The sequence below is a fragment of the Hirundo rustica genome, chromosome 4 (assembly GCF_015227805.2).
Source record: "Hirundo rustica isolate bHirRus1 chromosome 4, bHirRus1.pri.v3, whole genome shotgun sequence".
NCBI classification, from domain to species: domain Eukaryota; kingdom Metazoa; phylum Chordata; class Aves; order Passeriformes; family Hirundinidae; genus Hirundo; species Hirundo rustica.
This window is the reverse complement of record NC_053453.1, coordinates 22265772-22279190: the sequence shown is the minus strand read 5'-3', so window position 1 is coordinate 22279190 and position 13419 is coordinate 22265772. Positions and strand designations below refer to the sequence as shown.

The following is a 13419-nucleotide window of genomic DNA, read 5'->3' as shown; positions in this document are numbered from 1 at the left end:
GTTCAATGCTTCTTTTATTTCTAAAACACTCATAATGCTATTCAGAGAATATCTGTACTGTAGGAATAGACAGAATACAGAGTGCTTACCACTGTGTAAATGATGTGCTCCCTGAGATACTTTCATGCACTGCGTGCACGGTTGTCCTTCACTCAAATTATGAAATAAAAAGAAATGTATCTACCTTTCTTTTGAATTCTTGAAATAAGTTTGAGCAATTATCACATATGTTTGTCTTCTTAGGTTGAAACCAATAATAAAAGGCGAGAAACAACAAAGACAGACTCAATAGGAAATACGAATGTGTCAGGTTCTTGAGGAACTGACGAAGAAGCATGCTTTTACAGAGAATAGGTTACCAAATAAAAGCCAGAAAATTCCTAACTTACTGGTATAATGTTAAGATTCTTGACAGCATTTCAAGCACATTCAAAACCATTTCAATTTTGGATATTAATATCACATATTATATATTGTTAGTCTACCACTATGAAATCACTCAGGTCACAAATCCCCAGCTCCAGATGAGGCTTTGTCTGAGCTAGTGAAAAAACCAGTATCTTTCCTAAGAATTACTTCTTCTTCTCTGGCTTCAGGACAAGTAAAACAGCCTCTGTGGCTGACTGGCAGCAAAGCAACATAAGTGTACAAAAAAAATCTCTTTTCCAATTCTGATCAAGATTCAGTTTGGGGATTTACTGCATGTAATTTCTTTTTAGGACGGTGATGTTTTCCCCTAGTGGCAGGATTGGATCAGTTGGGAGGATCTGTTAGGTTTCTTCTTGCTATTTTTGAACTTCTTAAATATATTCCGTACAGCAGTCTACAACTCTAGTGCACAAAATAGGTATAAATGCATGTTCTCTAATAATTTGGTAGACTCCCTGTCCCACTTACCACTCAAATACAAGGAAGACAGGGAGCAAGTTTATTGAATTGCCATTGTAACAGCCAGAGACCAGAGCACTGCTCTGACTTAAGGCTGAGGGAATTGGGCTTGCTCAGCCTGGAGAACAGGAGGTGTGGAGGTGGACTGGATGACAGCCCTCTGGGTGTACTGCATGATAGACAACAGGCAATAGAAATCGGACAGGTTCAAACGGGGTGAAGTCCTGACTGGAAAAGGCCTTGAGCAATCTGGTCTGACCTTGTAACTGACCTTGCTTCATGCAGGAATTTTGCCTAGAGATGTCCTGTGGTGTCTCCTGACCTGAGCTATCCAAAGAGCTGATCTGCAATAGCTGCACTCCAATAGCAGAGCTTGTCCACTCACAGTCTAGAATAAGACATAGATGAAGCTGTACTTCTTTTACACAGTGTGCAAAAATAGCAAAGCAACTTAATTTTTTTCTAAGTCTTTCACCTGCAGACGGAATGAAGATATCATCCCAAGACAACCACTATGGCCAAAAGCTCCTGAAGCAGTCTGCCTGTCAAATGGAAAAGGATTCCAGAAGTGCCATAGCTCTTCCTTGCTGGGGGTTACACCTAATTCCCAATATATATTATCTCTCTCTGCAAGAGCACAGACAGAAGAACTCAGTATATTATGATTAGTTGCCAAGCTACAGACTGTAGAAAAAGAGTCAACATTTCTCTTAAACTGCAAAATTGTTCAAAATGTTTACTGGAAACACTATTTAGTACTACAACATAAATGCAGAATGAAGAAAACTACCCTTTTAACAGGATGAGTTTCTTTTATCTTGAAAGCATATTCCATTAAGACAATATATGCTAAAAGGAGGGGTTTTTTAACAGTAATCTGCATGGAACCTCCAGTGCCCCTGAAGAAACTTTCCTGAACTTATTTCTGTTGTGTGCAGTTCCCTACCTGGTGAATGCAAGAGCCTATGCATACTTTTATTCAGACTACACCTTTAAATACTATAGATTAAAAAAAGATATCATTAAATTACCTGTTACCATGAACATGAGAAGCACAAAATGCAAAGCTGTAGTGGAGCAAGGTCGGATCAATGACAGAACCATTTTCTGAATATTCAATCAGTTCATCGAGATAGCAGAGATGGCGGTGACAGCCTCTCACCCCGTAGCGAGCACAGTATTCATCCAACACGAAAACCTGACCTGGGCTAAACCAGCCCTGAAAGGCAAAAAAACACACAACATTTTGAGATTTATTGTCCCACTCTCAGCTTTAAATCAGGCAAAAAATAGAAACATAGATTTTTTTGTCCATTACATAAACTTGTTATATTTGAATGATTTCCATCTGACTAATGCTGACAGCACTGGGAGCTAGATTCTACAATAGCCCTCTCACTGAAAGGATTAAATGTCAGGAAACTATTTGCAGTTGTGAGTTACCATTACTATGAAATACATTGTTTACAAAAAACATGCTAATACATCCAAAATCTGGTACAGATTAAGTTATATACCAAAACCTAAAATAAATGATCACTTTAAAATAATTAATTTTGTTTTATCAGTCAACTGCAAGGTACAAACTAACATCTGGAAAATGCTGAGGGAAATTAACACAGACATTAAGACACAGTTTCTGGATGGTCAGTTCTCTGTGGCTGCAACTTTAATATTCTGACCACAATTCAACCCTTTACCTGTGTAACATGCATGCACGTCTAACATCTTTAAAACAACTTTTAATAGTAAAAAGATGCAAAGATAGGCAGTTTGTTAAAAGCCAGCTAGCAAGATAAGTAAGATTTGACCTTAAATAATTATTAGATATTCTCAAGCTTACTGAGAGCTTTCTCGCTCAGAGTCTTGATGAGAACAGCTTAACCCTGACACAGACACGAGCAAAGTACAGACTCCTTCACACCACAAAATCAGTTCTTGAGTGAATCCAGACTGTAAAAAATATAATTGAGTCTTGATGCAGAAATATGATAAGAAGTAGCAGAGTGAGTTTCCAAAAAGCAGCATGGAGAAAAATATAAACCTTGGAAAACTACAATTACTGCACAGCTGTTCTACGTAAGCATTTTTCTTTTGTTCTTTTGATGAGAGGGTGGTATTTCCCTCTCATCATCTCATCATCTCTCATCATTCCATCTCATCAAATGGTTAAAGGAGATTGAGGAATCAAATATACAAATAACTTGGATAAGCAAAGTGATTTTGCAAATTCATGAATTTATAACACCAATGTAGCAGCTGAAGACCAATATTTCCCCAACGCTTGTGAATACTTCTGCAAGATCAGATGTTTAATATTTGTACAAAATATTAGCAAAAATACTATTGAACAATACTTAAAAATATATTCACATCAGTTTTAAAAAATCTGCATTTTAACTTTACTAAAAGACTTGTTTGAGAGAGGAATTCCAGCTTTATATCCTCTCCAAACTCTTCAATTTAATATATTATCTGCAAACAAGAACACCTCAAAAGTATTTCATATTTTAAAAAAATTTTTGGTCCTAAATAATTTCTTCAAAGTCAGTGTTTCCACTGCCTTTAAGAAGCTTCAGCTGTTTCTAGAGAACACTTAGCCTTAGATCCCAGAACAGTACTCGGCATGTTAATCTGATACCTGATGATATTGCAGAGCCTCATATAGCTTACACAGTGTTTGATACAAAATATGGTATTCTACTGAAAGAGGAAAGAAAAGGGATTTTAACTGTATTTCTGCAATAATTTGTGTCCTAGCCCTAGATATAATCAACGGTGGGTATTGTGATTGACATTGCCCCAATATGTTGTCATTGTCACTGATCTCTCCCTATGTTTTTATGGAAAACAACAAAACATTGCCTAGCAGTACAAAAGCAAACTATAAAAATTGTTGCTCATTCTCATAGGATATAATTGTGACAAGAATACAAAACTTTAAAGAAGTCATTAATTTGGCTTCTGTCTCTCTTAAAAGATCTGTTTGTGTGGTCGTTTTTCATATAAATGTTTACTTTCCTTGCCCTTGCTCAATCCCACATCATTCACAAGTCTCTCAAACACGCAACTATGTCCTACAAAGTATTGGTATTAGATAACCACATATTTTTTATTTTATAATTAAAAAAACCCCCAGAACCCAAAACCTCCTGCCTCCTCAATACTCTCCCTATACCAAGAAGAATGTAGAATTGAAGAAATTGAGGTTATATAATTTAATACAGAAATTTGTATGAAATTAATTCCTATGCTTTTTTTTTTTTTTAAACAAATTTTATGTGTGGTTACACTGTATTTGTTGAAAAAAGGGTCAAATTGTTTCTAAAATATTATAGGAAATGAGCTGTCAGAGAAAAGAAAAGTCACACTTACATGTCCATGTATTCTACTGTTACCTTGACATTCCAAATTTTTTAAAAATAAAAAATTGTAGTTAAATATGCAATTAAAAAATTATCACCCATTCCACTTATGAAAAGCTGAATTTAAAAAAGAATAGTAAGAAATACATCTGCTTTATGGTTGCTATAGCACTGTGCATTTCACCTAACCTCTTCTAAAAGTTCCTGATTTCAAGGTTATATTAAGTGTCTTACTATATTATTATTATAAAAAAAGATTTTGACCCCAATGCACTGGTAGAAAGCTAACCATTTTCTCTTTAAGTGCCAATTACTTTGTACAGATGTACCTTCAGGCCTCTTTGATTCAGTGTGCAACCCACAGACAGAAAATGAGTCCTTTAACTTTTCTATACATACGTATCTGGCAGTATTTTAGAAGGGAGGCAAATAATATTTTTCCCCTTTTTAGAAACTGCAAGCAAACCTAAAAAATCAAATTATTATCTTTGTTTTATTACAAGACCAATCAGAACAACCGAAAAAAAGAAGTAAAAATACCCATTATAATTTTTTGTTGCTGTTGGGACATTAAAATGAAAAAAAAAATTATGTGCTGTGAGGCATTTTAGATCCTGAGAGATCACTGCTTCAGGCAGGAAATCAGGTGAAAAATAAAGCCTCAGGAAGTTATGAGGTCTGACCCATACAAACCTGTTTAATGAGTGTGTATAATCTCATGAACTTCCACAAGATTGTTGCTGGTTTTCTTCCCTAATGAAAACAAAACCTGAAGCAGTCCCATCCTCAACTAGTTCACAAAGCACAGAAATGATTGTATGAAAAGGAAACTCTAGCCAACATTTTATCTTTTATGATGGTAATGATGGTACTCTTAGAATGTGGAAAACATTCATTTTGATACAAACATCACATTCAATTTTCTTTTGTTTAATAATTATACTCCCCCTTGTTACTTGCAGTTCGGGTAATGCATATATGCCCATTTAACTACATTGCTTATGGGTCTGCCTCCTTTCTTTGGTGTTTTTCCTTCCTTCACACCAGAGTGGAATGAAGAATTACAAGACAGGTGAAAATGTCTGAGATGAGGCAACTACATTTGGACCTTAAAATGCCTGTACAGGTGTCAGTAAATCCCACCACAGGAGTTCTTGCCATTGTTAAAATTTTCTGTTTTTATCCAAACTTCCCCAGAGGACTTGATAAATTTCAGCTGATAAAACTGAAGACAGTTTGTGTCTCTTTGCTTTCTACTGAGTGGCACAGCAGTGGCTTGCAAGTATGCAATTTTCAGATTTAAAACCAATCGATTGGACCCTTTATTTCACCTACAACTGCAGTTGTTGAATGAACGAGGAAGAAAGGAGTACTTTGTAACAACTATTTCTCACTGCTTTATATCTATCTTCCAGCCAGCACTCACCAAACAAGAATAGGAGTCATTCAATCTGTGATCCAAGGTCTGTCTCTGAAGCAGTCTAAAGAGGGAAGCATGGTCAAATTTGCAGGGATTAGCAGAAATAAACTCATCCATGCCATGTTTCTGGCCACGGTCTGTATCTGTTATACAAAGGAAAAATGTGCGGAACAATACATGTGAGTGAGTGTTCAGACTTACAAACGCCAGTGCATGCATAGTGTATGTCTCAGTATCTAAGCTTGCTTTAAAGTATCTCAAAGAAATAACCCATATAGAGACATCCTTGCAGGTGAATTATTATAGAAACTCGATCTTTTAATCTGAAAATATTATTCCTGAATTACTTTTCTATCATATCAATTTACAGAGTGCAATAGTGAAAAAAAAAAAAAAAAAAGAAAATGCTACCCACTAACAGATAAATCAAAATTTAGAAAGGCTGCCAGAAAACACAACACGGTAAATTAAAAAAATTGTTAAAGCACTGTTTTCTAGTTTGAAATACTGTTTGCAGTATTTCAATTTAAAAACAATGTTATAAGTAGAAAAGAAAAATATTCTGTAATTTCCTGGTTTAGTATGGCTCTCTTTCTAATTTTAGCAAAATAACCACAAAATATTACAAAATACAAAAATAAAAAAAAAGAAAAATAAAAACATTTAAAAGAACCTCAAACAGGTTTATGCATTTATTTCTTCAGAAAAGAAAGAGCATCTTTACTGCAGTTCAAAGTACCACTTAATAGAAATATTCAGGATGGCTTGAAGCCTACTTCTCAAATGGCAAACTGGAGCAGAAATGAACACACTGGCTTGAGCTAGGTCATTTCCAGCCTTCTTTTTGTACTCGGCTTTTAATGAGACAAACCTTAGTGTAGTAATGGCAAAGAGCTCCTTCAACCTTCCAGCAAAGTGTACTGAAAAAGGGAGCAGCATTTTTGTGTAAATACATTGAGAAAGCATACCATCCCAAATGGCACTTCAATCAAAGGCCCAAATTTATTGTTCTTCACAGATTGCATCTTTCAACGCCTTTAAACCCCGCGGGTTTATCAAAAGAGAAGCTCTAGTGATTGCTTTCATTAATGTTATGTTTTGTCAAAGTCTTCAATGTGAATTATGTATCTAGTATGGACAGAAAAAGCCTTACAGTGCCCAAAAGGACTAGTTATGTATTAGCACATTAGCTGTCTTGGATTCTATAGACTGTACTGGAGTGAACAGTCCTATCAACTTAAAAATTGACTTCCCCTTTTAAAAGGGTCTTAGCTCTTTGTTCCTTTAAATTCAAACCTAGGTCTTTTTATATTCGTTACCAGAAAAGTATAGATCTAAGTGTATCCTAAATGCAATTTTGAAAAACTGCATAGTAGAAATCTAAAATTTCTAAAGAAAGGAGACAAAAGTTTATTGATTAAACCCAATTATAGAGTCAGGTTCATAATAAAACTCAATATTGATCTGTGGGCATGATGCTAACATAATCAGTCACATTTAGAAATTTAGCCCCAGATCATATTGATCCATGTCATGTCCAACTTTCAGCTGTATTTGTGGATGGGAGAATTATTTAATTCAAGCTGAAGGATCTGCAACATCAAATCCTAGAAAGATGCAGAAACTAATTCATATCACTTGGCTTTGCATTGTCAAAGCAAGAGTCACATCCATGTGACAGATTTCACCAAGGTGGATATAGCAAATAAACAGTATGACAATATGTCGATGGTGTAAGGTATGAGACCATCACCCCAGAGAAGCAGCAGCACATATTTTAAATGCTTGAAAGAAGTGTAGCATATGTGATTACATAGATTAGCAACATTTCAATGAGCATTAGACTAGCCTATCATTAATGACAAACCTAGCTCATATTTTTGACATAGGTACAGGAAATGATCTCTCCTAATTAATGTAATTTAACTGTATTTAAACACATGAATTCAAAGAAAAACGACTGATATCAACACAACTACAATACCAAAAGTACTGCAAAACATATGAAGTTATCTATAGCTTTCAAAATGTCCAAACACAGATAAAACTCTTCAAAATTCATTATATTTAATGTGCAAGTGAGTGATTTCAGCATTTCTTACAAGTTCTCCTTCTTATAAGAATATCAGGTTTATCATATACTATAAACATTATTCATAGTAAGATATATGACATAGAAGAAAAAGTACTAATATTTCTTTTTTGCCATCATGTAGAAAACTATACAATGCTGAATCATTCTTAAAATAACCTTTTGGTTTTTTCACTGGTCAACCACATAAAAGATGCCCCCTTTTTAAGAGAGAAGGGTTAAGTACTGACAAGTAATTTAAGTATTTTGAAACCAGGAGATTGGATGTTGCATATGAAACAGATGCAGCATACTGATACAGTATCCAGATGATCACAGTGAGTAAGGGGACCTACGGAGCACAACATAGCTTGTGAAAGCAGAATTTGCTATTATATAATTTGGGCAAAATAAGCAAAAGTATTGATTTAAAAGTAGAAATATTTGCTAGATTTAATTCTAAAAGAAAGATCCATGACTGATCATCTTTTTGAGAGAATCAAGTGGTACAAATAATATTGCCAAACAGCAACAGAAGATCTGTTACCAAATCGACTTAAGCAACAGAAAAACAACTAAAAACTTACCTTTGCCCACTGTAGGCAAGCAGGAAAAAACAGACAGAAAAGTATCTATTGTAATACATTGCATTTTTATTTATTACTATGATGCACATACAAGATAACTGATAAATATTTTGAAACAAAAAGGAATTTAAAAAAAATTAAGAACTTGAGCATAGATCATTACGAATTCATAAATGGTCTATGACTGTAACTAAAAAAATTACTGAAGACCCTAATTTTAAAAATTGTTAGAGTGATTGCTTTTTTTCAAATTCTTACATAAATGAGCTTCAGCTATCCTGTTCAAACAGCATGAAAATGCAAAAGGCATAGAAGGTGCTATATAGTCATATAGTGAAGAAAAAATACAAATACACTTTTCTCTACACTTTCTCAGTCTTGGAAAATATTGGGAAGATATTTGGGGACAGCTTTGAAGCAGTAATATTTGTCTTGCTTTTTCACAATTAGTTTTTCTTCCCTTTTTAATCAATTTGTTGCCATGTTTTAAATGTTGCCTTTAACTCAAAGTCATTGGCTGCTATTTCCATGTTGCACTGCCTGTTTCAGGTTGTATATTTCACCTTTTGGAAACTATCTCTCTCTCTCTCTTTTTTTTTTTTTTTTTTTTTTTTTTTTTTTTTTTTTTTTTTGGATCAAGGTAGGACAAATAAATATGTTTCCAAGATATGTTTAAAACTAACAAAAGACATTGTAGGAGTTTTAGCACATTCTTTGGGTGTTCTTTTAGACAGAGTAACATTCTAAGTACGCCTTTTGCCATCTTTGCAAGAATCTTTAAATTTTAGTTCAGCTGCACAGCTGTAAGGGCTATTAAAATCATCACATCCTCAGCGACTTAGCTCATACAGAGTTGACTGAATTAAGACATATTTATGGCACATTCTTATGTGGTTCTAGCTTCCCTACACATCTCTGCCTCGTTCCAGCCCAGAAGCAAATACACATTCCTTTCATCATCTACTCTGTGCTAGGGTGAACTACAGGTACTGGCCTTGCTGAGTGGTGACCTACTCCTTGTGGCTCTCAGTGACATCTCTTGATTTTAAGCATCATGAAAGCAATTTGAACTAGCTCAGACAAGCATGAAAGAAGAGAAAGTAGAGGCAAGCAATATAGTATTGCAGGGATTAAAAAGATTTAAAGACTAAGACTAGTAGGGTAAGAACTATGACTCTCTTCCAGAAGGGGCTGGAACTGGTCGGAAAAGACAGTGGTAAGACATGCATTACATTCCTTCAAGTGCCACTCCAGAGAGATGGTGACAGCTTACATTGGGAACATTTTGACTCCTGATCATTGACCAGGACTCCAAAGTGCTACACAGGCCAAAGAGACAATCTATGACCTCAGAACTCTATAATTTAGGAATCAGGCCATGAAATAGCTTCTTCAGAGAAAGTGGCAGAGAATGAGAAAGCAGCTGGCCCATATGGCCTGACTGTCGGGCTGGGGATACCACCCTGACTGATTGCCAGTATTTTGTTGAAGGGCAGATTTGAAGCAGATTGTAGATAGTTTTTACATGTTCCTGACCAGTACAGAAGAGAGCACACAGGTGACTTACTGGCTGCCTAAGGTAGTGGAGACCAGTGTGAGCATTTTCTTTCTAAAAGGGAGATGGGGATGGTTGGAGGCAAGCAGGAAATGGACATAAAGGGGAACAGGAAAACATGCAGGGAGGGTGGAATTACTCCAGTCTTCCAGATGGCAAAAGGGTATGGAATGGACATAAAGCTGCAAAACCTGCTGAGAAAACTATGTCAAATGAAAAAAAAACTTCTTTTACTTGTTTGTTTCTAAAAATGTTATTACTTGAAAGACATTGTCTCTGAACTCATGAGGGTGTAAGTTCAGAATGATTGGCTTTGTATTTCTCCATTAAGACATGACAATCCCCTCATGTGCTGCTTTTAACTCCTGTGTTATGAACAAGTTATTAACAGTGCTAAGCACTCCAATGGCCTTTTCAATTGTATGAATATATCTCCTAATACATTGCTCATTAAGAAAGGGATCACTTCCTGAACCTTTATGTGATTCAAATGAATCTGTTTTTCATTGGTGTTTCCCTGAAACATTAATGTCCTTGGGAAACTTCTGGCTATTCTACAATCATGCATCCTTAAAGGCTCTGTTCTTTCATTTAACATGCTTATGCAGAACAGTGGAACTGAAGGTCAGTCTCCTTTTCTTGATCACTGCTGACATCAGCCTCCCTTCACTTTTGTTTTGGAGTCACCTAATACCACAAAACTGCAATACAAAGTTATTTACAGATGAAAAAATTGAGTAGTATACATTTTAGAAGTTGGACAGATACAACAATAGTTTGATTCAGTTAAACACCACTTTCAGATGCTTTTCATAACTATTAAGAAAATTTCAGGATAAAAGAAGATATTTTATAAACACAATACAGAAAAACATTGAAACATTTCTCTTCAAGTTGACTTTTTTCTACATCTTGCAGTTTAAAGATATTTAAGTCTCTCCAAGTTATTGAAAATTCTTTTTGAACATTTTATCAGGGTGAGTTGATTTTTCATCTTAGAGGATAAAGAAAATGGGGACAGACTTTCAAGGTTTGAATGCCATTAACTGACATTTGTTTCGCAAAGCCCAAGCTGTTTTTCTGGTTTCTCTATGTGGAGATGGCATTGTGTGATATATTGCAGAAACTAAAACAATATGATCTTCTATTGGCAGGAAGTGCTTAAATTATTCATTAATAGGAAAATAAAAATCATAAAAATATTAACTGAGAAATTATCTGGTCAAAACTGTATTTCCTAATACTAAAAATATACCATAGTAAAGAAGAAAAACTTGGAAAATAATTTTATTTAGTATATATGCCAGCTCTCAAGTACGTGGTCTTTTATCTTGATAAAAGACACTTATGTTCATGCAAACATTTTTCTAGGGGAAAAGCAAATGAACTTCTTGTGAAACTGAATCTATTTAAATGTGAGAAGAGGTCAGCTATAGAGTCTTCTTAGGAGTAGAACTATGCCTCAAGAATTTCAGCACAGTATATATTTAAAGGAAGTAGGACTATTATAAAATTATTTAAGGTTATATCTGAAAAACCCAATTCTTGAAATTTCTTAAAAACAGATTAATTTGATTATGCCTATTTCTAACTGAAGTGCAAGAGACAGAATTAAAAAAATTTCCTCATGTAGACAGAACTGGGGCGTTACAGAAATCAGTCAAACAATGGTTCTAAGTATCGCATTAAATTAAATTCCACAAGTTACTCTATTACGAAGAAATTTATGAATTATTATGTTATGAATTATTTAGTGAATTATTACAAAATATCCACATTAACCCAAAGGAAAATAATAAATTGAATACAGAAAATAATAGTTTAAATGTGGATTTTTGATTTATATACAGTTCAGTCATACGAGTTTGTGTAAGTAGATACATAAGCATGACAGAAAAATACAAGGCATTTTAGGCTTTTGAGCTCCCCTTAAAATGTCTTTAAAATAATTCTAATTTTTTCCTATAGATTCCACCTAAGAACTGTAGTCCCTCTAAAATAATGTTTAAAATAATGTATAAAATAATGTCAAGATGTGACAATTTAATTGCTATTTAATTCTTTAACATTTTCAGTAATTTTATCTCTGAAAACACAATTTCAGTGTGTTTGTGAAACTTGTCATTGTTTTTTGTACCTTTCTCTTTCTATAATTTTCATTTCCCTGTGTCAGAGTTTTCTAGTTGCTTTCACTTCCAAGTAAACACTATGTCCAGAACCAGGAGCAGGTCCTTGGCCACTGCTGTCAGTGGTCACTTCTTGTGTACTTTCTAAGTGATGCACATGAAGTAGGGACATTAGGCAGGAGCACAGTGAACTCCCACCACTCAGCACAAATCCAGGGAATTCAGAGGAGGTGAGCAGAAGCTTCTTGGCTGTTGCCCCACCTTTTCTTTTGCAACATTACTTCCATCCTTCTTCACCTTAATGGCCTCATAATGAAAGATTACTTCACAAATCTGTCCAATTTCCAACTAATTCCCTTCCAAATTGTTTCAGATGAAAAACAGATGCCAGTGCTTTTGTAAAATTAAACTTTTTTCAATTGACATTGAAAAGCTCAATGACATTGAGAGCTCCTCAGGATTTTAGGTAAATATTACTGAGTTTAGCTAGCACATTTTACTGTTTTCTAAAAGCAAAGTGATATAGGATTACAGGATGAATAGAAGGTTGTGGGAGTGAGTGACAGCAGGACTGAGGGATGAGAATGGGTTTGGGTGAACCTGCTACAGACTTCAGACACTAAACCAAGTTTAGTCTAAAACATATGTCTCCCCTCCATCACTATGCAGGTAGGTTGTATGATATTGAAGAAGGGTTATTGTATAATAATCATATGATATTCCAGAAATTTGATGGCTAGTACTAAAGGTCCTTGGATTGCACTCAGTCTCTGTAACAACATTAAAAAACTCACCCCCCCCCCAACCCCCATTTCCTTTGTCCAGGTATCTACACGACAGAATACTTTCAAAGAGATGATATGAAGATTTAAAATATGTTTAATATGTGCTATATACCTTGATTTCTCTGAAAAGATACTTTCCTCAAAGAAAGGTGACAAACATTTAAATCTGAATAATTTAAATAATTTAGATATATATAATTTAATATTACACTATGTGCCAAAAAAAATCCAGGAGCCCATCTATTGCCTTTTAACTTACAATGTATTGTCTGCATAGCAATTTTTTGGTAACTAATACGCACAATGTGTGATAAAGCTGACCTAAATCTAAAAAAATCTGAGAATAGATTGATGCTTTTCTATTCAACACTACACTGGCTGGCTAATGAAAAATATAATGCAAACCAAACCGTCTCCATGGTAATATATGGGTCAATTGTAAGGAATATGAAGCTAATTGCTGTATTTTCATGGATTATAATAAAAATAATGACCTGCAAGTCAGGATTTCCCTTGTTGTTAATAATAATCTGAGTTAAAGAGCTGGCTAACAGTGAACTGCTAGACACATTTGCCTAGTGAATAAGTTCTGCTTAATTAAACTTCGTTGAGGGAGCTGCTA

General features: G+C 34.7%; 1 protein-coding gene across 9 annotated transcripts in view; it reads right to left on the bottom strand.

The window, feature by feature from the left end:
* The window catches only part of CADPS2 (calcium dependent secretion activator 2), a 290272-nt gene that overhangs the window by 91121 nt on the left and 185732 nt on the right, over positions 1–13419 (bottom strand). For all 9 annotated transcript variants that reach the window (XM_058420273.1, XM_058420271.1, XM_040062395.2 and 6 more), the window contains exons 12-13: positions 5680–5816; positions 1920–2107 (exon numbers count right to left, since the gene is read on the bottom strand). In XM_058420273.1, coding sequence (XP_058276256.1) covers positions 1920–2107; positions 5680–5816 — 325 coding nt within the window. The remainder of the gene's footprint in view (positions 1–1919; positions 2108–5679; positions 5817–13419) is intronic.